This window comes from Chlorocebus sabaeus, chromosome 16 (genome assembly GCF_047675955.1).
Source record: "Chlorocebus sabaeus isolate Y175 chromosome 16, mChlSab1.0.hap1, whole genome shotgun sequence".
Lineage (NCBI taxonomy): Eukaryota > Metazoa > Chordata > Mammalia > Primates > Cercopithecidae > Chlorocebus > Chlorocebus sabaeus.
The window spans coordinates 19,199,165-19,225,784 of record NC_132919.1 but is presented as its reverse complement, the minus strand read 5'-3'; the positions used below and the strand labels follow the sequence as shown (position 1 = coordinate 19,225,784).

The window sequence follows — 26,620 nt, the reverse complement described above, 5'->3', positions numbered from 1 at the left end:
CTTGGCACCTTTGTCAAAAATGAGTTCACTGTAGATGCATGGATTTACTTCTGGGTTCTCTATTTCATTCCATTAGTCTGTCTGTTTTTATGCTAGTACTATGCTGTTTTGGTTACTACAGCTCTGTAGTATAAATTGAAGTTAGGTAATGTGATTCCTCCAGTTTTGTTCTTTTTTTTTTTTTTTTTTTGAGATGGAGTCTTGCTCTGTCACCCAGGCTGGAGTGCAGTGGTGTGATCTCGGCTCACTGCAAGCTCCGCCTCCCAGGCTCACGCCATTCTCCTGCCTCAGCCTCCTGAGTATCTGGGACTACAGGTGTCTGGCACCACAGGCCGCCAGGCGCCTGGCTTTTTTTTTTTTAAGTAGAGACAGGGTTTCACCCTGTTAGCCAGAATGGTCTTGATCTCCCGACTTTGTGATCCGCCCACCTTGGCCTCCCAAAGTGCTGGGATTACAGGTGTGACAGTTTTGTTCTTTTTGGGCTCAGGTGATCCTCTCACTTCAGCCTCCCAAGTAGCTGGGACTACGGATGCACGCCACCACACCCAGCTAATTTTTATGTATTTTGTAGCGATAGGGTTTTGCCATATTGCCCAGGCTGGTCTTGAACTCCTAACCTCAAGAGATCCACTCACCTTGGACTCCCAAAGTGCTAGGATTACAGGCATAAGCTGCCACTGTGCCTGGTCATCTTTCATTTCTTTGGTTAAGTTTGTTCCTCAGTATTTTACTTGTAGCTATTGTAAATGAGAATACTTTCTTGATTTTTCAGATCGTTCACTGTTGGCATATAGAAATGCCACTTATTTTTGTATGTTGACTGTAACTATTGGATTTACCAGTTCTAACAGTTGTTTGGTGGAGGTCTTCAGGTTTTTCCAAAGATAAGATCCTATCATCTGGGCCAGACATGGTAGCTCACAACTGTAATCCCAGCATTTTGGGAGGCTGAGGCAAGAGGACTGTTTGAGGCCAAGAGTTTGAGACCAGCCTGGGCAACATAGTGAGAACCCTTAGCCAGGAATGGTGGTACATCTCTACTAAAATAAAAAAGTAACCGGGTGTGGTGGTGCACGCCTGTAGTCCTAACTACTTGAGAGGCTAAGGTGGGAGGATTGCTTGAGCTCAAGAGGTCAAGGCTGCTGCAGTGAGCTGTGAATGCACCACTGCACTCCAGCCTGGATGACACAGCGAGACCCTGTCTCTTAAAATAAATAAATTAAAAGGTGATATCACCAGCTGGGCACAGTGACTCCTGCCTGTAATCCCAACATTTTGGGGAGGCCGAGGTGGGCAGATCATTTGAAGTCAGGAGTTCAAGACTAGCCTGGTCAACATGGTGAAACCCCGTTTCTACTAAAAAGATACAAAAATTAGCTGGGCTTTGTGGTGCAGGCCTGTGATCCCAGCTACTTGGGAGGCTGAGACAGAGGAGAAGTGCCTGAACCCTCCAGGTTGGGCAACAGAGTGAAACTCCGTCTCAAAAAAAAAAAAAGGATGGTATCACCTGCAAACAAGGATAATTTGATTTCCTTTTCAATCTGGATGCACTTTATTTCTCTAGCTAGGACTTCCAGTACTATTTTGAATAACAGTGGTGAAAGTGAGTATCCTTGTCCTGTTCCAGATCTTAGGAGGAAAGGTTTCCAATTTTCCCGTTTGGTATGATACTAGCTGTGGGTCCGTTGTATAAGGCTTTTATTGTGTTAATGTTCCTCCTATACCCAGTTTTTTTGAGGGTTTTTTTTTTCTTTCTTACCATGAAGTGATGTTGAATTTCATCAAATGCTTTTCAGCAATTGAAATGATCATATGGTTTTTGTCCTTCATTCTCTTGTTATGATATATCGTATTGATTGGTTTGCATGTGATGAACCATCTTTACATCCCAGAGATAAATCCCACCTGGTCATGATGAATTCGGTACGCTAGTATTTTTGTTGAGGATTTTTATATCAATGTTTATCAGGGATACTGGTCTGTAGTTTTCTTTTTTTGATGTGTTTTTGTCCAGTTTTGGTATGAATACTGGCCTCATTATAGAATGAGTTTGGAAATAGTCCTCCCTCCTGTATTTGAATAGGACTGGTATTGGTCCTATGTTTAGTAAAATTCAGCAGTGACGTCATTGGGTTCTGGGCCTTTTTTTGCTAGGAGACTTACTATTACACTTGATCTTAGCCAAAAGGCCAAGAAGCGATAGGAGACTTATCATTACAGCTTCAATCTCATGATTTGTTATTGGTCTGTTCAGGTTTCAGATTTGTTCACGGTAGCATTTTGGTGGGTTGTATGTGTTTAGGAATTTATCCATTTCTTCTAGGTTTTCCAATGTATTGGTATATAGTTGCTCATAGTAGTCTTTAATGATCCTTTGCATTTCTTGGTATTAGTTATGTCTCCTTTTTCCCTTCTGATTTTATTTATTTTTGATCTTTTCTCTTTTTTTCCTTTGGCTAAAGGTTTGCCTATTTTATTTTTTCAAAACAACCACTTTTCATTTCATTGATCTTTTGTATTTTTTTGATCTGTTTGTTTCAATTTAACTTATTTCTGCTCTGACCTTTATTCTTTCTTTTCTCCTGCTAATTTTGGGTTTGGTTTGCTCTTGCTTTTCTAGTTCTTTAAGATGCATCATTAGGTTATTTATTTGATGTTTTTCCACTTTTTGATGTAGGTGCTTATTCCTATAAACTCTCTTAGTACTGCTTTCATTGTATCACATAGGTTTTGATATGTTGTTTCCATTATGATTTGTTTCAAGAAATTTTAAAAATTTCCTTAATTTCTTCATTGACCCACTGATCATTCAGGAACATATTAATTTCCATGTTTTTGTATAGTTTCCAAAGTTCCTTTTTATTGATTTCTAGTTTTATTTCACTGTGGCCAGAGAAAATACCTGATATGATTTCAATTTTTTCTGAAATTTTTAAGACTTGTTTTGTGACTCAAATGTGGTCTGTCCTTGAGAATGATCCCTATGCTGAGGAGAAGAATGTGTATCTGCAGCACTTGAACGAAATCTTTTGTAAATATCTATTAGGTCTATGTGGTCTATAGGGCAGATTAGGTCCAATGTTTCTTTGTTGACTTTCTGTCTGGATGATCTGTCCAGTGCTGCAAGTGGGATGTTGAAATCTCTAGCTATTATTGTATTGAAATATCTCTCTCTCTTTAGTTCTAATAACATCTGCTTTATATATCTGGGTGCTCCAGTGTTAGGTACATATATATTTATAAATGTTATAATCTCTTGCTGAATTGACCCCTTTATCATTATCTAATGATCTTGTCCCTTTTTATAGTTTTTGTCTTGAAATCTATTTTGTCTAAGTATAAGCTACTCCTGATCCCTTCTGGTTTCAATTTGTATGCAGTATCTTTTTCCATTTCTTTATTTTCAGTCCATGTGTGTCTCTGTAGGTGAAGTGTGCTTCTTGTAGGCAACAGAACATTGGGTTTTGTTTTTTATCCACTGAGCCATTCTATGTCTTTTAACTAGAGAGTTTAGTTCATTTACATTCAATGTGATTATTGATAAGTTAGGACTTAGTCCTGCCATTTTGTTATTTATTTTCTGGTTTGGTGGTCTTCTCTTCCTTCCTTCCTGTCTTCCTTTTTGTGAAGGTGGTTTTCTCTGGTGGTATACTTTTTATTTTTTGTGTATCTTTTGTAGGTTTTTGAGGTTACCATGAGGCTTGCAATATTATTTATTTGAGACAGGGTCTTGCTCTTGTAGCCCAGGCTGGAATGCAATGGTGTGATCTCGGCTCACTGCAAGCTCCGTCTCCCGGTTCATGCTATTCTGCTATCTCAGCCTCCCAAGTAGCTGGGACTACAGGTGCTCGCCACCATGCCTGGCTAATTTTTGTATTATTAGTAGAGACGGGTTTCACCATGTTGGCTAAGCTGGTCTTGAACTCCTGACCTCAGGTGAGCCACCAGCTTTGGCCTCCCAAAGTGCTGGGATTATAGACCTGAGCCACTGTGCCTGGCTAATAATCCATTACTTTTAAACTAATGACAACTAAATACTGATTGCAAAAACAAGCAGATAAAATAAATTAAAACTTTAACTTCATCCCCTGCTGTTTCTTAACTTTGTTGTTTCTATTTATATCTTACACTGTCTTGAAAAGTAGTTTTTTAAACAGATGCATCTTTTAGTCTTCTGTTGTTTATTTCAATGATTTCATGCTAATCTTTTGTCTATTTATTTTTTAACTTTTTTTTTTTTTTTTTTTTTTTTAAAGAGACACAGTATTGCTATATCGCCCAAGCTGGTCTCTTAACGCCTGGCCTCAAGCAATCCTTCTGTCTTGGCTTCCCAAAGTGCTGGGATTACACGTGTGAGCCACCATGCCTGGCCCACACTAATCTTTTATATTCTTATCCTTTGACTTTATTTAGGTATAGTTTTTCTTCTTTACTAGCTTCTTAGGGTAGAATATTAGGTCATTGATTTGAGACCTTTCTCCTTTTCTGATACAGGCATTTGAAGCTGTACATTTCCCTCTAAGCGTTGCCTTAGTTGCATCTAATAAATTTTGATGTTCATTAAAACTTTCAAGTTCAAAATCTTTTAAAATTTCTCTTGTGATTTATTCTTTGACTTATGGTTTAGAAGTGCATTTAATTTCCAAATATTTGGGGTTTTATTTCTGATCAGCATCTCTAATTTAATTCTGTTGTGGCCAGAGAACATACTTTGTATGAATTCAGTCTTTCAAAATTTGCTAGGCACGATGGCATGTGCCTGTAGTCCCAGGTACTCAGGAGCCTGAGATGAGAGCATTGCTTGAGCCTAGGAGTTCAAGACCAGCCAGGGTAACATAGCAAGACTCCATCTCTTAAAAAAATTTGTTTTAGTTTACTGAGACTTGTTTGGTGGCCTACCACAGGTCTATCCTGGAGAATGCTGCATTCCTTGGGATTTACACCCAAGGAATGTCATTGTGTTGGTTAAGTAACTTGCACAGACTAATTCTGTGACTCCCGTCTCCTCTACAATGTACAGCTGCTGATCTTTCTTGCCCAGTTTTTTCCCCTTGTTCTTATTTTTAAGACTAGCTCTCTAGTTTAAAATGTTCTATCTTTCTAGGCTTAAAAATGTCTGCAGAGGTCAGTGTTCAAGCCAATTACTGGTCAGAGATTGTGCTCAACACCTCTGATAGCTAGCAAGGCTTCCATTCTCTGCTGACAGATACATGTGTGGGCTAGAGACACATTCAGAGTTCCAGCTGTTTTCAAGTGAGTCCTTTCTTCTGGGTACTCTTGGTCTCTTCACCCGTGTGGGCAGGCTCCACTGTCCGGGAACATGTGGGAGGCTTGGTCTCTGCTATGCCGTATGCACAGCCTCTGGTCGGCTTGGGATATGTAGAGACCTTATCAGTACCTCCCCACTCCCTTGGCTGTTTTATCTCATCAAACTCCCTCTTAAATCCCTGCCTAGTCCACTGGTTGATGGTTTCTCCCAAACAGGCCCACAACCTCAGGCTAGCAAAGCCACTGGCCCTTCCTGCCACTGAAATTGCCACTTCAATTCCCAGTGCTGTAAATCAGAGTTTCTCAACCTCAGCACTACTGGCACTTTAGACCAGATAATTCTTTGTTTGGGGGGTGGGGGGGGGCGGTCCCCTGAGCATTGCAGGAGGTTTAGCAGCATCCCTGGTCTCTACCCACTAGATACGGTAACCTTTCCCCCCACCACACCCCCAGAGTTGTTACAACAAAGACATCCCAGAAATTGCCATCCCCATTTGAGAAACACTGGTCCAGGGTACATCAGTCATAATTTGGGAGAAGTCTTTCTTTAGCCAAAAAAGATCACGCCATGACATATAATAACCAGAAATAAACATACCATATTTCAAAGTAAAGAGGCATACATCTCCTAACGCCAGTGCATTACCTCTTTGTTCAAATATGTACAAACCACAAAATACTCCGCACCTCTCATGGGAACAAAATTAAGATAACTAAGTATCTATTGGCCAATAATCCTGACTGAGGATGAGCTGTGCCTGTAGTTCAGAAGATCTGGAATCATGTTGGGAAAATGAGACTAATGAAATAAACAGTACCTTTTCCAGAGCAGTTCTCATCTTCCAGATGAGACATAATCACAGACTGCAGTTTGTGAGGGCTGCTTGTCTCATATGGAATGAGCTAACCACCACTGTCTGCCATGCGTGCTAGGCAAAATAATGGCCCCCAAGTTTCAAAGTCCACATCATAATCCCCAGAACCTGTGAGTGTTTCACGGCAAATGGGACTTTGCAGGTGCGATTAAGAATCTGGAGATGGGGGATTATCCGGGGTCATCCAAGTGGGCCCAATGTAAATACAAGGGTCCTTAGAAGAGGGAGGCAGGAGGGTCAGAGGAGATGTGAGGCTGGAAGCAGACGTTGGAGTGATGTGGGACCACCAGCCAATGAATACAGAAGGAATTCTAGAAGCTAGAAAAAGCAGAGAAACATTCTCAGCTAGGGCCTTCGGAAGGAACCAGCTCTTGATTTTGGCACAGTGAGACCCAATTCAAACTTCTAACCTCCAGAACTGTAAAAGAATAAATTTGCGTGTGTGTGTGTGTGTGTGTGTGTGTGTGACCAAGTCTCGCTCTGTCCCCTAGGCTAGAGTGCAGTGGCACATCCTAGGTTCAAGCAGTTCTCATGCCTCAGCCTCCCAAGTAGCTGAGATTACAGCGCCACCTTGCCTGGCTAATTTTTGTATTTTTAGAGACGGGGTTTCACCATGTTGGCCAGGCTGGTCTTGAACTCCTGACCTCAAGTGATCTGCCCTCCTCGGCCTCCTAAAGTGCTGGGATTACAGGCATGAGCCACCGTGCCCGACCCAAATTTATGTTACTTTAAGCCACTACGTTTGCAGTAATTTGCTACATAGCCACAGGAAACCAACACACCACCCCTATACCATGTGTAGTCCAGTCTCCCAGACCAACTGGTTGCTGGCCACCAATTCTACCTTTATTTTCTAGGGAAGCCATATGGTATGGTGGTGAAGCCTGGGTGCTGTGGGGTTGTGTTCAAAACACAGCTACTTCTGTGTAACACGGACAAGTGATCCGACCCGTCTTGGACAGCCACCCTCGGCGAAGAAAGGGAGATAAGGGCGCCCATCCAGCGCTGAGAACTCAGTGAAGCAATGCCATGCGAACGGCTTAGCAGAGTGCCTGCTGCATGACATCTGCTCTTAAAGTCGCATCATCACGACCCTCTTGCCCATTTCTGTCTCCCCTCCTAGTGTGTCTATGGCGGAGTCCTAAGAGGAACTGGGAAGCAGGCCTTTGGTGCCGCTGTGAATGCCATCACCTACTACATCATCGGCCTACCACTGGGCATCCTTCTGACCTTTCTGGTCAGAATGAGAATCATGGGTATGTGGTGTGAGGAAGTCGGGAGGGGCCTGGGTGGTCGGTCGGACCCTGTTGCCATCATCGCTTGTCTCCTCCAGGCCTCTGGCTGGGCATGCTGGCCTGTGTCTTCCTGGCAACTGCTGCCTTTGTTGCCTATACTGCCCAGCTGGACTGGAAGCTTGCCGCAGAGGAGGTGAGTGGGTCGGCTGCCCCTGGCCACAGGACACATCCTGCACCTGACCCCAGCAGGTAGAGTGACTACTCAGTCAGAAATGCCCAGAACACACGAGAACTTGGCAGCAGTGTGGTATAAGCTGCAGGTGTTTTGTGGGGGATTACACAGGGGCCACCTGAGCCTCAACAGTGGCTCCTGTCACTGTAGTTGGCCAGGATAAGCAGCACGCGCTGCGGTTATACACAGAAACAAAACCAAAAACCTTCCTTAGACGGCCCCATCTGTGGAAAACCAAACACACACAAAGAATTCAAACTAGTCTGAACCCGGATGAACCCCCGAGCGTGTGCCTTGACTTTGGAAGGGGTAATAAAACCACCCTACCCACCATCCTCTTTGATGTCCTTTTTAAACAGGGCAGGGCAGCCTTTGCATCTCAGGCACAGCGAAGGCACAACTCAGTCTGCAAGCAGAGCACGGAAGCAGTGTTCTCTCAAAGACCCTGAATACCATCAGCATGTGGATTGCCTTTGTGCACAGAAAAGGTCATCCTGACACTTAAGATGCTGGATAAACAGATATTTAAAATGATACATGTATTTATTTGAGACGGAGTATCGCTCTGTTGCCCAGGATGGAGTGCAGTGGTGCGATCTCGGCTCAATGCAACCTCTGCCTCTCAGGGCTGAGATTCTCCTGCCTCAGCCTCCTGAGTAGCTAGGACTACAGACATGCGCCACCACACACAGCTACTTTTTTAGTATTTTTGGTAGAGACAGGTTTCACTATATTGCCCAGGCTGGCCTTGAACTCCTGAGCTCAAGCGATCCACCGCCTCGGCCTCCCAAAGTGCTGGGATTACAGGTGTGAGCCACCACGCCCAGCCTTAAAATGATACTTTCTAAAAGCCCCACCAACTATGAATACATGCACATGTGCTGCTTCAGCTTGCAATGCTTTAAAAACAGTGAATGCGAGGCCAGCGGTGAAGGCGTGAACTGCTGAGCTGGCAGTTGACCCAGGCGAGTTCTTTCTCCTTTAGGCGAAGAAACACTCAGGCCAGCAGCAGCAGCAGCAGAGAGCAGAGAGCACTGCACCCAGACCTGGGCCTGAGAAAGCAGTCCTATCTTCAGGTAATGCTGTCACGGCTGCTGCTACTTTGGTACACACAGAAATGTCAGTGGCATGTTGCTCCTGTCTGCCCTCTGTGCCTCATGCAACTGGAAACTGTACAAGCCAAAGCTATTTTTCTTCCATCATGAAAATGATGTCCTAAGCACCAGGAAGACAACATCATCATTTATTGTCTAGCAGGCATGCAAGTACCAGGCCCTACGTCAAGTCTTTGGCCTTGAGAGGCAACTAGATGTATGCCCATTTTCAGATGAGGAAGTGAGGCTGAAAGAACTCAGGTATTTCCTCCCTCATCCCACAACTTGTAAAGGCCAGACGTAAGATCTGAGCATCAACCTGTCGGACTCTTAAAGCTCATGATCTCCCCCACTGAACTCTGCTCAAGATGGAAAGCCAGCTTTTAACCTCCGGGGAGTCCGGCTGACTCACCAGCTTTGGGGGGCACCTGCTACCTACCGCTCTCCACCCCCTCAGGCAGACAAGCCTCTCTCTGGTTTACGCCCAATGTCCATGTCATGAAGTGATGGCCCCAGCTCTGCCCCAGGGCTGGTCCTGAGTGCCAGGCGTGTGTGCAAATGGCCCAAAGCTCAGGAAGATGATGTCTCCGTGACCTCATCCATCCTGGGCTAATCCTTGATCAGGGCAGTAGTGAGGCAGCTAAAACTCTGGGAGTGTCAGGTGTCATGAGAGAATACAGTAAGACACGATTGTGTTTCCCATGTGCTTCTGAAGCCACAGATCATCACAGGGCCAAGCGCCGACAAGAACACTCCTCACCAGATCTCAGTAGTAAGCATTATCTGCATGTGAAATTCCGTTTAAGACGCTTGCCTGCATATCCCCTCCTCTGATCTTGCTTGTAAAGCAGATAAAGCAGGTATTTTTCTATTGTATAGGCATTGTCCCTTGTGAGGTGTTAACAAACACAGCCAGATGGTTAATCTAGGTTTCCCGATTCCAAGGCCAAAGCTCTCCCTCTGACCACTGACCTGCTGAGTTTGCTCCTGTTTGCTTCCACAGTGGCTACAGGGAGTTCCCCTGGCATTACCCTGACAACGTATTCAAGGTCTGATTGCCACGTGGACCTCTTCAGGACTCCAGAGGAGGCCCACACCCTTTCAGCTCCTGCCAGCAGACTGTCAGTGAAACAGCTGGTCATCCGCCGTGGGGCTGCCCTGGGGGCGGCGTCAGCCACACTGCTGGTGGGGCTCGCGGTCAGGATCCTAGCCACCAGGCACTAGCAAAGCAGCTTGGAAACAGAAAGCCAGGAGTGGCTGTCCCCGGTACCCAAACACACCACGGTCTGCCCTGCAAAAGCACCAATGGGGTCCAGTGCAGGAGGACACTTTGAACGACTCCTCAAAAAAACGACTTTGGCGGTGACACTCAGAGGAGTCTGAACAGAGCACACTTCACTATTCTGTTCTGGTCAAGCTGGAGTTTTCTTCTCTGGCCTGGATTGCTCCACAGAAGACATCAGCCAACTGCACGAGTCAGAGTCCAGGGACTGCCACTATTATTAATAATGTAAATGGCTTCAAATGGGAGACTACAGATACAATCACCAAAACCACTGTTACATTAATAATAGATGACACATTTCCTAGGCACAGCCTGCTGCTCAAGTCTGTCATAAAGCCTCTGTGAAGCTCTGAGAACGGGGCCAGTGGGTTCTGTCCAGGCAACTCCTGTGTGCCCCCAGCAGATACAGGTGATACAGATAAACCAGCTGATACAGGTGCTGTGAGACCCTGACCAGGGCGGTGGCTGTCCATATACCCTTCTTCCCCTTTTCTCCAGTTCTTTCATTCCATCAGTGTTTTCATTTATCACAGACATTAAGAAACACTTGTTCTTACTGTACTTTTTCTTCTAGTAGTGACGTGATATAAATAAGGGCAGAAAACAAGTAGGAACAGAGCACAGCAAAGTCATCATGGAAGCAATTCCAGACTCTAAGGCACTGTTTGCCCAAGTGTGGTTCACGGTTAACAGGGGTTAAGGTAAACGGCTCCACGGTCAAGGAAGTCTGGGAACTGCACACACTAGCACTTCAGAGGTTCCGAAGGACCTGTGTCCTTTAGTTTGCTGACGTGCTTTACAAGCCAGTGGTATACAGGACCTGCGGCAGGATCATTTTTGTGTGTAAAATCTTGCGGGATTAGTGTTCTACAAATATGCTTACAGAAACACTTGTTCTAGATCAGCAACTGGGGGTAAGAGGACACCATTGGAAAAATCTATTTACTACAGCTACTAACCACCACCCCCAACACACACAGCAGAACCATGAAGTTTGAGAAAATCTTCTCGGCTAAGAATTTTAAAATGAGAAAGCATGACAAAAAAAGTTGACAAACACCATCTATGATAAAGACATAAAAAGATTTATAGTTGGGGAGAATTTATAACCCAAGGATTATCTCCAATAGGGAACATCTGAGGTTCCACACCAGGAACGTCATTAAAATTGATGCCAATTTTATGAAAGATGTTCATTTTGAAGCAGATATATATTAGTAGACAAGCCAGTAATGTAAACATACTCAATGAAAATTCCATAATGCGATTTTATCTAAGGTATTTTATGATTACTCTCTTAGAGCCAGTTTTAAGCAGCTTTTTCCTAAACTGGGCTAGTTATTAATTCTCGACACTTCATACTATGATGAAGACATCACATACTTTAGACAGCCTTAATAGAACAAATTATTCAACAAAGTTGATTATACATTCTATAAAGTAAATTACATTCTCTCATTGAGTGAGCTGAGTCTTTTTGAGTGTGGGGACGGAGTCTCTGCAGTCAGGAGCTCCAAGGCATAGCACTGCCTGCCCTGCCCTGTCCAGCAGGTAACGCTGCGTTCGACAGGCCTCTTCTTCAGCCTTGCCCACTCAGCTGAGTACCTCAGGCTGTGGCCATGGACGACTGATGAGAGTAACTTCTCACTTGCTCAGGGGATCCTTTTGCCATCCATCCCCTTCAGTATGACCAATTGCAGTGGCTTACTCACTTCATGTCCAGACCATCCACCAACTGTCTGCCCCATGAAGCTCTCAAACCCCAAAGTCCTAATATCCAAGGCCTCTTTGTCTGCGAGAGGCAATGGCTCCCTCACTTTCAGTTCTGCAGGCTATTCAGAAAGGGATCTCTCTGTAGTTTAAAAAAGTGAAATTTTACTTGCATTGTGCTACAGAAATAAGAAACTTACAGATTTGTCCTTGAAGGCCTACTAACCTGCAACCTTAGGGTCCTGAGAGAGGATTAGTATAAGTACTTTTATTACAGTATTTTTTTGTTTGTTTGGGAGACAGGGTCTTGCTCTGTTGCCCAAGCTGAAGTGCAGTGGTGCAATCACAGCCCACCGCAGCCTTGGCCTCGCAGGCTCAATCGATCCTCATGCTTCAGCCTCCTGAGCACAGGCTCATGCCACCACATCTAGCTTATTTTTACTTTTTGGTAGAGATGAGGTCTCACTATGTGGTCCAGGCAGGTCTCAAATTCCTGGACTCAAGCAATCCTCCCGCCTCGGCCTCCCAAAGTGCTGGGATTACAGGCATGAGCCACCATGTCCGGCTACAGTATTTTTAAAATGCCAGTTAGGTTTTATAAGATGTAGAATTCTATAACTCCAACACAAGAATGACAGGTGATGCTTGTATGACTTTGGCAACTAACTTCCAGGAAGCCCTAGGATTTACAAGATGCTTTGAGTGATATTAGTCACAAGAGATTGTTGCAACTAAACAGAACACAGGATGATGGAGCATGAATGAGGGAGAATGAAGACCACTGGTGAGATGGCACTTCTGACCAGGGGCCTGACTCCTGGAGGTCAAGTCCTTGAGTCCCATTGGAGGAAGAGTAACCCCTCCCTCCCCCACATAGGGTTTTAGTGCCTGAAATCTCACAGGGAACCGAGACCATCTGACCTCACCTCTCTGACTACAGAGGACTGCTGGTAGCCCTGGGAAGCACCAGGCTCTTGAAAGCTTCATACAGTGATGGTGGTAGCAGGGGCAGGAGGTGGGCAGTGCCATTAACTGGAGGGAAGGATTCACTGAGTAGGTTCTGAGACTTCCTTAAAGTTTGTATTTAGTCCTCCCCTAGCTCAAAGCTCCAAGATTTAGATACTCACAATTTAAGGCAGGTTCCCTGAATACCCTATTAGGGAATGTTGGGATTTGGTTGAAATGGCAAGTTTTATTAATGATGAATGGCAATGACTTTTGAGTTTGATCACAGTGTGTTTGCATATTTTCTTACTATTTTTGGTAGGATTTAAAAATTATTGGTTCATTAACCATTTAAAAGAGGAATAATTCAGTAGAGGCACTAGGAGGTTGAACAGGATCATTCTTCAGTAATATCCAGCCTGGAGAGAGGAAAAAGGGATCCAGTTTACTCAGCTGCTTTAAAAACCTACCCACAATCAGCCTTGCAACACAAGCTCAGCACTGGGACTCAGATACCTCCTGTCTGAAGAGACTCTACAGGCATTGTACAAAAAATGACTGCATATCCCTAGGAAGCCTAGGAAGCGTGGTTTGGGCTAAAGGATTACGCCCTTCCTCAAAAAACAAAAATAACAATAATAGCGAGACTACGTGATAATGGAGGCTATATTCTGTCCACTGTCAATTAGCTAATGTTAGAGTAGAGACAGAAGATGAGAGTACTAACTTCCTATCCCGGCATTTTCAGTAGGAAGCTAAAGTCTCTACATGGAATTCAAAAACTGGTAAACAATTTTGTTTCTAAAATTCAAAAGTGGTACTGAATTTAATCCTTCCTATTGAAGACTGAGGAAGGGCTGCTGCAATCTCAAGGTTCAAATGTCATATTTAGTTGTCAAAGGCCTAATGAAATTTATCAATATTAACCTCCTATGTTTCTCAATCTTTTAAAACTCACATCTCCCATAATGCCTTCTGTAGCTTATAAGCTTTATTGGAACTTTACTTTGTGTACAGTACTTACGCTCTAAATCCCTTCTAATTCCAGTAAGGTAGTTAATAAAATAAAATCCAAGGGTGAAACAAAATAAGGAAACTATTAAGTACATAAAAACCATTTCAGAAAAATGTAATTACAATAAATAGACTCTTCAGGTAAATATACAGTACAGATTCAAAGTCATTTATTTAAAATAAAAGGCAATTTGATAAAAAGAGGATTAAAAGCTCAGAGAGGAGCAGAAAAGCAGCAAAGCAGAAAAGAAAACCAAATCTCTACCTAGTTCCAGATTGAATCCGAAGAAATATTAACAACTAATAGTAATGAGAATTGAGAGGGAGGGTTGAAAGTGGCCTGGAGAATCACTGACACCTACTCCCTCATCCTGTAGATGAGCAAGCTGAGGCCAAAGGAAGAGCTCAGAAAAGGCCTTGCTCAAGGTCATTAAGCCAAGAATCAAATCACATTTTCTTGTTCCTGCTAAAGATTTTATATATTGCTGCTTCTTTTATATATTGCTGCTTCTCTAGATCCTCACAGAGAAACCCTTTGGGAACTCGAACCTGCCTGGCAGAGTGCACTGCACCTGAGGGAGGCTTCTTGGGGGTTTGGTAAGCGTGGAGAATGCAGACTCAGCCTGGGCCTCCGTATTTTCCATGAGGCTAAAATATTCTATCCCAACCAAGTCGCATTATCAGGCTGAGGAACCAAGGTCTTGGGAAAAGAACAAAAGAGGCAGATATTGACCAGAGACCCAAGTAAGCTTCCGACCACACCTCCAGCCTCAGGAAGGCAGAGAAGAAAGCAGCCCCTAAATTGTATACTACACCTTGATTTCACGACATTTGCTGCCATGAATTCCAAAGTCAAACCTTTTTTAAAAATGAAAACAAATCACAACTACACTTGATTTAAAAAATATTCTTAAATTATGACACAAAGAGTTCAGCGCCTAGATGGTGACAAGTCTGAATTAGTCAGCTGGCACTTCCCCCAGGAGAGCTGAGTAGAAGGGGAAGAGAAATGAGGCTCACACTTGGCTGCCCTTTTCCTAGAGATGATGTATGCTTCACCCGGACGCAGCTAAGCCATTGCCTCTGCACATTTATCTTAGATTCCTAGCAAGTTGCCTCGCCCTTTTAAAACTGTGGATAAGTGGAGTTTTAACACCCTGACACTCTGAGCCCAGGTCCAAAATGTCTAGAGATAAGTAAGTTAAACATTCCTCTCTCTTTTTTTTTTTTGGAGACGGAGTCTCGCTCTGTCACCCAGGGTGGAGTGCAGTGGCACAATCTTGGCTCACTGCAATCTCCGCCTCCTGGGTTCAAGCAATTCTCCTGCCTCAGCCTCCCGAGTAGCTGGGACTACAAGCGCACGCCGCCATGCCCAACTAATTTTTTTAAGTAGAGACGGGGTTTCACTGTGTTGCCAGACTGTTCTCAAACTCCTAAACTCAGGCCTCGGCCTCCCAAAGTGCTAGGATTACAGGCGTGAGCCACTGCATCCGGCCCATTCTTTTTTCAATAACCCCTAAGCCTCCAACTGTAGCAAAAAACAAAACAAAACAAAAAAAACCCTAGAAAACATACCCCAACTTGGCCCACCTTACATATAGAAAGAAAACAAAAAGTTCCTACCTCACTCTTAACAGACAGGGCTGGGTTTTGAAATCTGGTGTTCATCTCTGCTTACTGGACCAACGCAGTCTGTGAACTACCAGAAAAATCAACAGGGCCTTTCTCCTCAGCACAGCTTGGTATTTCTGAGAAAACCCAAACGATTTCAAATGCAACTGGTATCTCCAACTCCACTAAAGCTAGGATACTGTAAGACGAGCCAATCCCCTTTCAAATTTTTTTTTTTTTTTTGGGATGGAGTCTCGCTCTGTCACCCAGGCTGGAGTGCAGTGACGCTATCTCGGCTCACTGCAACCTCCGCCTCCCAGGTTCAAGTGATTCTCCTGCCTCAGCCTCCCAAGTAGCTGGGACTACAGTTGCGCACCACCGTGCCCGGCTAATTTTTTGTATTTTTGGCAGAGACGGGGTTTCACCATATTGGTCAGGCTGGTCTTGAACTGCTGACCTCATGATTCACCCGCCTCAGCCTCCTGAAGTGTTGGGATTACAGGCGTGAGCCACTGCACCCAGTCCCCTTTCAAATTTTAAACAAAATATAAACACAGCTATTACCATTGCCTTTTCCAAGCCCATTCTTCCCTGATATGGTCAATATTTTCAACGTTACATCCTCAGCTGAACGGCTGAGGGCGCCACAGACACAACTGTGTTCGTCATTCCATCTTAACTTTAATTATGGATTTCCTCTTTCACCTCAAAATATGCAAACTGCTTTGAGAAGGCAGCTATCATGAGGGCCTCTTTGCAAGCCCATCTCTATAATGATTAATCACAAAAGATAAACTTTATCAGGTAGTCAACTTTGGAGGAAAAACACTCAAGCCTAATAAAATATCCCTCACCAAAGCTGTTGCACCAGAGTTCTTGCCTCCATCTCCGTGGCAAGCTGATTTCATGCACATTCAAGAACAAAGCTGGCCAGGCGTGGTGGCTCATGCCTGTAATCCCAGCACTTTGGGAGGCCCAAGTGGATCACCTGAGGTCAGGAGTTCGAGACCAGCCTGGCCAGTGTAGTGAAACTCCGTCTTTACTAAAAATACAAAAATTAGTTGGGCGTGGTGGCTGGCGCCTGTACTCCCAGCTACTAGGGAAGCTGAGGCTGGCAGGCACCTGTAGTCCCCACTACTTAGCAAGCTGAGGCAGGAGAATTGCTTGAACCCGGGAGGCAGAGGTTGCAGTGAGCCAAGATTGCACCATTGCACTCCAGCCTGGGCAAAAGAGTGAGACTCCTCAAAGGGGAAAAAAAAAAAAAAAAAAGAACAAAGCTGTAAGTGACAAGGGAAGTCCAATACCAGAAGGATCAAAGGGCTAACCCTTTGATCAGATAGCTCAGAATTCTGCAATCAAGTTCTACACTGTTTTAACCTCTTAGACCAGAGATTAGCAAACTTTTCTGTAATAATTTAGGCTTTAAGGGCCTTTCAGCCTCTGTTGCAACTACTCAGCTCTGTCACCATCCCATGAAAGCAGCTGTGGATGATTAGTAAACAAGTGGGTGTGGCTGTGTTCTAATAACTTTAGTGACAAAAAGAGGTAGCTGGCCAGCAGGCTGTGGTTCACTGACCCTGTCTTACACTCTACAAGTTAATGTAGAGTCCTGCTAGAATACGCATCTGGCAGCCATTGGGCCAGGACCAGACAGAATGGCACTCATGGGTAATAGGGACTCACCTTGACCAGCACGGCGGCTACAATGCCCAGGAAAGTGAACAACAGGAGACCGAGTTTTTCTTTGTTGAACCGTTTCAAGAGAAAAAATTTTCCCCAATCCACCTTTGACTGGCTGTTGGGAGGATATCTGAGTTTGTTAGCACCTTCTCTCTTCAAACTTTTTAATAAACAGGGACGCTGATGAGAAAAAGTATCGAAACTATGTTTTCCGTGATAAGCTCCCATCCCACTGGAACCTGAGATAAAGGGAACAGACAAAACAAGCTTCATTGTAGATGATGCAAGCTACTTCTGTCTAACAGCCAAAGCTCACGTGCACTCCCTGCTGCCTGGGAGCCCCCACTGAACTCTGCCAGCCGAAGTATCTCTTTTCAGGAAGTCCTTACCAACTTCCCTGGAAAAGTCAATGTCCTTGTCAAACAGGATGCTTTCCACAAGCAAGACAAGGACTTGCACCTCTTCTAGAGCTGTGGCTCTCATTTATGCCAGGGACTGTGCTAAGAGTTTAAATCATTCTCTTAAGATAATTCTCACCACAATCCCACCTGCTGAATTATCAGCAGCCTCATTTCCAGAGAGGGAAAGGAAGCTTACGGGGTCAGTTAACCTGCCCAGGGTCACATGGCTGGTAAGTGGCAAAGCCAGAACCCGAACCTGGATCAGACTCTAAATGCTACATGTGCTCTCTTCCCACCATCCCTTCATTCCCAGCATCCCTTCACATGGCTTCAGTCATCCATGGCCCCACTCATCCACTTGCTTTCTCTAAGGCTGTAGAAAGTAAGACAGGGCGGCAGGGTTGCACAGCTGGGTGATAACAAGCAAGTGTAAATCTCTGCCCTCCACGAAGCCATGCTCTGTGACAGTTTTCATTTCTCTAACTCTGTGTGTACAACAGACTGACAGGCACAAAGGGGAGCAGTGTGAGCTGGGCAGAGGGAATGGCATGTGTGATGTAAGACACAGGTGACCAGAGGCCAGGGAGCAGTTTACCAAGGCCAGGATGCAGGAAAGAATCATTCATGAAGCAGGCCTGGCGTGAGAAGAGACCCAAGGACAAGACCTTGAGAAAACCTGACACTGAGGGAGGGTAAAGAATGAGGGAGGGGACTGGGCGCAGTGGCTCACGCCTGTAATCCCAGCACTTTGGGAGGCCAAGGTGGGCGGATCACAAGGTTAAGAGATCGAGACCATCCTGGCCAACATGGTGAAATCCTGTCTCTACTAAAAATACAAAAATTAGTTAGACATGGTGGTACACGCCTGTAGTCCCAGCTACTTTGGAAGCTAAGGCAGGAGAATTGCTTGAACCCAGGAGGTGGAGGTGGCAGTGAGCTGAGGTCGCGCCACTGCACTCCAACTTGGGTGAGAGCGAGACTCCGCCTCAAAAAAAAAAAAAAAAAGAATGAGGGAGGGGTGAGCCAAAGACATAACCAAGGTAGTTTTATCCAAAGATATAAAAGGGTTATATAAATGAAGAGATGATATAACATATTCCCATGAAGACTCCACATTTTAAAGATATAAATTCTTCCCAAAATAATTTAAGTTTAAATCAATTTTAATCAAAATCTCAGGGGATTTCAGAAGGTTGTTTTGTTTTTGTTATGTTTTGTTTTTGTTTTTTTTAAGTAGGAGGAGGTAGTGATTCCAAAGATCTGGAAAAATAAATTTAGATAAGAACAAGCAAGAAAACACTGAAAAGCAATAAAAATGAGGAGCTTTTACTTTTAGATTTTGAAATAGTACTGTGTCCTAAAAAGCAAGCTACTGGATTGAATATGTGGGTTCTGGAGCCAGACAACTTTGGCTCATTTCTTGGCTTACTACTTATTAGCTGTCTGTCTCTAAAATGCGTGCATTTGGCCAGTCGCAGTGGCTCACACCCGTAATCCCAGCACACTGGGAGGCTGAGGTGGGAGGACTGCTTGAGCCCAGGAATTCAAGACCAGCCTGGGCAACATAGTGAGACCCAGTCTCTATACAAAAAAATTTAATTAGCCAGGCATGGTGGTTCACCCCTGTAGTCCCAGCTACTCAGTAGGCTAGGGCGGGAAGATTGTTTGAGCCCAAGAGGTTGAGGCTGCAGTGAGCCGTGATTGTACCACTGTACTAGCCTGGATGACATTTCAAAGACCCCATCTCAAAAAAGAAAAGAAAAGGCATGGATTCAACCGCAGTACCTGGCATATAATAAGCACTTACTAAATGTCACTTGTAAAGCTGACTGTACAACTACTGTAATTGAAACTGTGGTACTGGCCCACAGAAAAAACAAACCAGAAAGATAATGCAACCAATGAAAAAACCCTAAGAATGACCTAAACGTGTTTTTATTGAGTACTGATGGTATGAGGATGATAATTTCAAAAAATGGTGCCAGCATAACTAGTTTACTCTTTGAAAAAAAAAAAAAAGGCAAATTATTACATCATGCGGCATTCTAAAGTGAAATCCATGGTGTGTTTTTGTTTTTGTTTTGAGACAGTGTCTCACTCTGTTGCCCAGGCTGGAGTGCAGTGGCATGATCTTGGCTCACTGAAGCCTCTGCCTCCCAGGTTCAAACGATTCTACTGCCTCAGCCTCCCAAGCAGCTGGGACTACACGTGCATGCCACAATGCCCAGCTAATTTTTTTTGTATTTTTAGTGGAGATGGGTTTTCACCACGTTTGGCCAGGCTGGTCTCAAGATTCTGACCTCAAGTGATCCCCCTGCCTGGGCCTCCCAAAATGCTGCGATTATAGGTGTTAGCCACCACGACTGGCCAACTCCACGGTTAAAAGGAAGGAAGGACGGAAGGGAGGGAGGGAGGGAGGGAAACTACAGATATTTATTTATTTATTTATTTATTTATTTATTTTATTCTTATTTTTTTGAGACAGAGTCTCGCTCTGTTGCCCAAGCTGGAGTGCAGTGGTGCAATCTCTGCTCACTGCAACCTCTGCCTCCAGGGTTCAAGTGATTCTCCTGCCTCAGCCTCCTGAGGAGCTGGGATTACAGATGGTGCCGCAAAACCCGGCTAATTTTTTGTATTTTTAGTAGAGACAGGGTTTCACCATGTTAGCCAGATGCCTTGGCCTCCCAAAGTACTGGGATTACAGGTGTGTGCCGTTGCGCCCAGCCTGCAGATGATATTTATGTAATACTGAAATAGGGAAAGCTTTTCTAAGCCTACTTTCCAAATCAGAAACCAAAAACCAAAAAGCCACACAGGCTTAGGCGAGGCGTGGCGGCTCACGCCTGTAATCCCAGCACTTTGGGAGGCTGAGGCAGGTGGATTACCTGAGACCAGGAGTTGGGGACCAGTCTGGCCAACACGGTGAGACCCAATCTCTACTAAAAATACAAAAATTAGGCAGGAGTGGTGTTTGGTGCCTGTAATCCCAGCTACTTGGGAGGCTGGGGCAGGAGAATTGCTTGAAGCGAGGAGGCAGAGGTTACAGTGAACCAAGATCGCGCCACTGCACTCCAGCCTGGGTGACAGAGTGAGACTCCGTCTCTAAATAAATAAATGCTTCAAATCATAGATAAAATTAAAAGAAAAATTAAAATCTGGAAAGGGATATGTGTTACAGATAGGACTGAGGATTTTCTTACTTATAAAAAAGGCTATTTAAAGGCTAATAAGGAAGATGTGAACACAGCAAAAATATCAAAGGACATAAACAGAAAATTAATGGGAGTGCTAAAAAAAATTCAAACTCACTAATAATCAAAGGAGTACAAATTGAAATGAGACGCTTTCTGTCTAGAAATTTAATAATGGAATAATCCAGAACTGGGGATATAAGGAAGTAAACACTCATATAATGTTCATGGGAATATAAAGTGGCAGAAATCTGCAAAGACACTTGAAATATGTATCAAAAGCCTTAAAGGTAAGCACTTCTAAAGAAAAACCTAAGCTGGGTGCGATGGCTCACGCCTGTAATCCCAGCACTGTGGGAGGCCAAGGCAAGTGGATCTCTTGAGCCCAGAAGTTTGAGACCAGGCTGGCTAACACGGCAAAACCCTGTCTCTACCAAAAATACAAAAATTAGCTGGGCATGGTGGCACACACCTGTAGTTGCAATGAGCTGAGATCACACCACCGCACTCCAGCTTAGGTGACAGAGGGAGACTTAGTTTCAAAAAAAAAAAAAGAAAAAAGAAAAAGAAAAATCTAAACTATATGCCAAAATATTAATAGTATTTATGCCTGGGAGATTATTACATTTTTCCTTAAAGTCTGACTGTTTAGACTTTTTGCCGCTGTGTCTGTATTACTTTGAGAATTAGAAGAAAAAGACATTTTTTTCAATTTGGAAAATTGTATAAGCCCTTTTAACAGAGTAATTACACTTGTAGACATTTTTCCTAAAGAACTAATCAGAGAGTGCCTAAAGATACATTATACAAGAATCATAATCCCAAAAAAATTGAAATCACAAAAATCTAATACTGGGAACTGGTTACATAAATATGCCACATTCATATGATGGAAAAGTATGCAGTTACTAAAATTATCACATGCAAGAATATCGACATAGGAAAAGTGTCACACCATCCTGTCACATACAGGGTAGAGAACAATGTATGATACCTTTTTGAATAGAATATTCAGGTGTCTGTGTACATACGTGTGCATATATGTGCAAGACATATACCAGTTATCTTTACATAGTGGGGTTATGGGTAATGTAAATGTTTATTCTTTGGGCTCTTCTATCTTTTCCAACTTTTCTCAAAAAGCCTGTATTCCTTTTACATTTGGGGGTCAAGGCTTGTCTTATTTTTATTTTTTTACAGCATGGCCACTATAATAATGTATTATATGCCTGAAATTTGCTAAGACAGTAAACCTGTTTTTTTTCCTTTTGCATCTTCTTTTTGCATTTTTAACTTTTGTGGGTATATACTAGGTTGCTTATTTTATTTTGTTATTTATTTACTTATTTTATTTTATTTTTTGAGACAGAGTCTTGCTCTGTCATCTGGCTGGAGTGCAGTGGTGCAATCTTAGCTCACTGCAATCTCCGCCTCCCGGGTTCAAGCGATTCTCCTGCCTCAGCCTCCTGAGTAGCTGGGACTACAGGTGTGTGCCAGCACACCCAGCTAATTTTTGTATTTTCAGTAGAGACAGGGTTTCACCTTTTTGGCCAGGATGGTCTTGATCTTGTGACCTTATGATTCTCCTACCTCGGCCTCCCAAAGTGTTGGGATTACAGGCATGAGCCACCATGCCTACCCTTTTTTTTTTTTTTTTTTTAGATGAAGTCTTGCTCTGTCACCCAGGTTGGAGTGCAGTGGCGCAACTGCGGCTCACTGCAACCTCCGTCTCCCGGGTTCAAGCGATTCTCCTGCCTCAGCCTCCCTAGTAGCTCGGACTACAGGCACATGCCACCACACCTAGTTAACATTTGTATTTTTAGTAGAGACAGGGTTTCACCATGTTGGCCAGGCTGGTCTGGAACTCCTGACCTCAAGTGATCTGCCCACTTCGGCCTCCCAAAGTGCTGGGATTACAGGCATGAGCCACTGCGCCCAGTTATGTTTTGTTTTAAATAAGATGGTATAGTCAATGATGCCACAGGCTACCTGGTCAAGTAGGGACAGGGACTGAACCCAAGTCACTTAGATTTGCAATTAGAAGGCACTGGAGACACCATATGGAACAATTACCGAGTTGATTACTGCACTAGCACAGTGGATGCCAGGATCCTATGCGGTGAGCTGAGGAACTAGAGACAATGGAGTCCAATCTTTTAAGCATCTGGGCTACAAAACTATTGGTTACTCCAGCCAAAATCCCAGGAGTCATCCTCTTTCATTCACCCCCTCCTCCAGCATTCACTCCATCAGCAAATCCTGCTGCTTGATCCCAAAAATAACCCCTTCCCTTTCCACTACCTCCCCTGCCACCACCCTCTACAAGCCACCACCATTTCCAATTTGGATCTGGCAATACCTACCGATTTGGCCTCTTCCCGCCTGTCCCTCACCCATGTCAGTCACTGTGCTGGGTGCTGGCAATATATTTACCTCCTAGACAAGGACCTGTGGCTGCAGGTCAAGGCTCCTTGGTCATAGGACAAGGTTTCCTTAACCAGAAACAGACGGTCCTGCCTAGCTGGGCCATCGCATCCCATGGAGCAACTGACTTCCGGTATTACAAAGGGAGAGGATAGAACGGGGCTTTAAGACAGTGGCTTTTATGGTTGGGTTTTTGTTATGAGAATGTTTACACATTGGCTATTTTGTAATATCTCTATCAGATAGTAGAAAATAGTAGAAAAGCCCACCTAGCCTAGGTCCCAAAGGAGAAATAAAACACTGAGTCGGTCATCTCACGTGTGGGAGAGGGAGGCAGGTCACGTTCTAAAGGGAACAGCAAGGATCAGGCTATGTCCACAAAGCTTCCCTTGGAATGAATTTCTTTCTGCCCATCCTCTCTAGAACAGGGGGAGTCTCATTTTACTCAAATCACAAAACAATTCCAGGAGAGGCTGCTCTTCCAAACAAAGGGCCAGGGAACAAATGCAGGTAAGAACTGAGCAGAAAACAAGGGCGCATTAGAAAACCTTCTACCTTCTGTCTGTTTCTGGTATTCCGAACCTTTCATTAGTTATCGCATTTAAAAAAAAAAAACACAAAGAGAGACCTTCTTAATTTGAGACCTGACTCTTGGTTCCCAAATCTCCTAAATGTGGCAGGACAATAAACAAAATCAATGAAGTGAACAAAGTAATGATTACAGCTGCGGTCAGTCAGTGCTGCTGACAGAAAGAGTGACAGGACATTCACCCTGTGCTGCAGGGGTGGGTAGGGAAGCAGGAAAACCAGTCAACTGGGTGACCAGGAAAGGCCTCCCTCAGGACAGGACACTCAGGGTATGCAACAGCTGGCTAATTCAACAGCCCGCACAATCCACTCATGAAATGGTGGTGCTTTTGAAATATCTACTATGGAAAAAAAAAAAAAAAAAAAAAAAAGAAGTATCTACTATGAGCAGGAGAAAATAAGACTCACCCACTCCTCCAAAGGGGAAAGAGTTGAGCGTGAAGTGCATAATGACGTCATTGCCTGTGACACCTCCGCTGGATGTCTCATCAATCATCCGTTTGATGAGCTAAGGACAGACCAAAGGCATCCAGGTCAGTGAAGTTGCCCCTCAGGGAACACTCATGGCCCCACCACACAGAGGGCTGTGTGCTCAGAGTTACGAGTTCAAAGCATGCACATTCTGGCTTTGTGTCAGTGAAAATTCTTGAGTTTGGGGACACCATGCCAGATAGACAAACAATCTCAACTGTGGTTAATTTAGCAAAGTGACTGATACCCAACCTCTCAGACACATCCAGTGCACAAAGGGAGGCAGCTCCAAACCTCTGGGCCGACTCAGCCACAACCTAGAGGTGTACTCCCCAACACAGCAGCAAAAGGCTCTTTGTAAGGGAACAGCTTAGACTATATTCCAGCTTTAAACACTGTTATTATTTCTTTCTTATCTCTGCTCTACATTATAACACATGATTAATAGGTATTATTTAGTCTTTATGAAATGTAAAAATATTTAAGACTTTAGATTTAGCATCCTATTTTTTAAGAAATAAATGGTTGTTTGGCCTAAGGCCCAGAAAAGCACAAGAACACTTGACTAGTAAATATCATTTCCCTTGGGTGCCAGCAAGCCCTTGACAGTTCTTCATGTCTGGACTGTAGTGACCTCAGGTGACCCACTGCTGGGAAGTGCTCCACACCTGACTTGACCCCGGCCAGCCAACTTTTGGCTTCAGGGTTCCTTCCTGCCCACGTTATCCATGGTTTTAAATGTCAAACCATTGTTTTGTTAATAACCCAGTCTTTACTGAGCCCCACACATTTGGTCTCACTTCAAATACCTGTAGCTATCTGTATCTCAATAGCCTCACAAGCTCCAAAAGCTGTCACATGACTATCTACACGTTACCATCAGAAGTTCTCCCGAAAACATCTGGGCCACTGTCTCTTAGTAGCAGCTAGTCCCCTAGTGACATGGATGAGTGAGCCATGCAGAAAGTGGCAGAACTGCTCAACCAGGTGATGCGGTTCCACCACTCTAACAAGAAGCTAGCGTCATGTGAGAAACTAAAATCCATCATATCACAACCATTTATGTGACAGTGTCGGGGTCTCCGTCCCACACAGTGGGTGCGAATGCCATTTTGTGCAGGCTCTTACTCGACAATGCCCTGTGGATTAACATCAGAAAAGCACTTAATGCTGGCACATATAAGTCTTCCAATTATACAGGAGGTGTTTGTGAATCAAAAACCTTGCGACGCTCAACCCTGCAGACTCAGATCTAACCTGAGGGAGGAGGGAAACGGATGCTGTGATAACCCCAGAGCCTCATAAACCAAGAGAGCAACCTAGGAACACAACTTCACTTAGTGGACTCTGATATGACAGAAGAAACCATCATTGTTTCACATTGTTTTCCGCATTGTTTTACAGCAAAGAAGGCACATAACTCTTGATAGTCGCTTATGCTAGTGAGCTGTTCTCACTAAAGCTTACCTTATGGTTATGCGAAAATACATAGAGAGCCAGAGGCTTTTCACGTTCATTTATGAAATCTATGGCCTCATCGACATTTTTCACAGGCACTATTGGAAGAACTGGTCCAAAAATTTCTTCTTGCATCACCTTGGTTTTAGGATCAACATCAGTAAGTACTGTTGGGGCTAAAAAGAAAATAAACAAAATGAAAATGAAAATACTTATTAGACAAAAATGTACAACTCTCATCTTGTATCTCTTTCCTTGGGTCACCTATCCCTCCCTTTCCCTCTCCCCCGCAAGTCATATCTATTGAAAAATCCTGAGCAGGTGGATGAGCTGTGCAAATACTCAATGTCTCCAAAGCCTGTGAATCACAAGCCTGTGGACACTTGTGCAAATCTATCTTTTTCACATTGAACTCTGTTCACAGCCATGCATACATTTAACTGTAGATTATATTTAACATTTTTCTGTGCACAGTGTTTTTTTTTTTTTTTTGAGACGGAGTTCCGCCCTTGTTGCCCAGGCTGGAGTGCAACGGTGCCATCTCAGCTCACCGCAACCTCCGCCTCCCGAGTTCAAGTGATTCTCCTGTCTCAGCCTCCCGAGTAGCTGGGATTATAGGCACACACCACCACGCCCAGCTAACTTTTGTATTTTTAGTAGAGATGGGGTTTCTCCATGTTGGTCAGGCTGGTCTTGAACGGACAGGTCTTTCTAGGAGCAAAGACAGCTCAACCATGAATCAAATCAATACTATTTTTTCTTAACTCGAGAGCTTTCATATATATTATCTCATTAACCTTTATTACAACTCTGTTAGACAGATTAAGAAAACAGAGTTAAATGGTCAAAATTCCCTAAGCCTTAGTTCAGTGTCCCATCTACCACAGGGAAGAGGCACAAAAAAGGAGGGTGAAACAGATGCTGGGGAGGCTATGCAAAGTGTCCCAGCATCTGCTGCCAATGTAAGTCACCAACGAGCAGTACTCCAGAAGACTCTGTAAATAAGAAACTGGATCGTCATCCAAAAGAGAAGTCATCTGACAATAACAAGTCGGCGCTTTTCCTTTACCCCTAGTTTCTAATAGATTATCTTGGCAATGTGGCTGTGGACAGCTTCTTGCAGCACCACTTCCAGATC

The 26,620-nt window shown here is 44.0% G+C and overlaps 2 protein-coding genes across 11 annotated transcripts in view; one reads left to right on the top strand and one right to left on the bottom strand.

Moving 5' to 3' along the window:
* SLC47A2 (solute carrier family 47 member 2) overlaps nt 1–11,842 on the top strand; it is a 40,500-nt gene extending 28,658 nt beyond the window's left edge. For all 3 annotated transcript variants that reach the window (XM_008010625.3, XM_073004754.1, XM_008010623.3), the window contains 4 exons: nt 7,267–7,399; nt 7,477–7,571; nt 8,596–8,686; nt 9,708–11,842. In XM_008010625.3, the coding sequence (XP_008008816.3) occupies nt 7,267–7,399; nt 7,477–7,571; nt 8,596–8,686; nt 9,708–9,928 (540 nt within the window). In that variant the 3' untranslated portion in view covers nt 9,929–11,842. The remainder of the gene's footprint in view (nt 1–7,266; nt 7,400–7,476; nt 7,572–8,595; nt 8,687–9,707) is intronic.
* Nucleotides 11,054–26,620, bottom strand: part of ALDH3A2 (aldehyde dehydrogenase 3 family member A2) — a 27,794-nt gene continuing 12,227 nt past the window's right edge. For 4 of the 8 annotated variants that reach the window (XM_008010628.3, XM_037987212.2, XM_037987213.2 and 1 more), the window contains 5 exons: nt 25,492–25,658; nt 23,962–24,061; nt 16,953–17,188; nt 15,282–15,406; nt 11,054–13,063 (listed from right to left, as the gene is read on the bottom strand). In XM_008010628.3, the coding sequence (XP_008008819.1) occupies nt 15,323–15,406; nt 16,953–17,188; nt 23,962–24,061; nt 25,492–25,658 (587 nt within the window). In that variant the 3' untranslated portion in view covers nt 11,054–13,063; nt 15,282–15,322. The remainder of the gene's footprint in view (nt 13,064–15,281; nt 15,407–16,952; nt 17,189–23,961; nt 24,062–25,491; nt 25,659–26,620) is intronic. The other 4 variants (XM_073004761.1, XM_073004759.1, XM_073004760.1 and 1 more) reach the window with 2 other exon arrangements.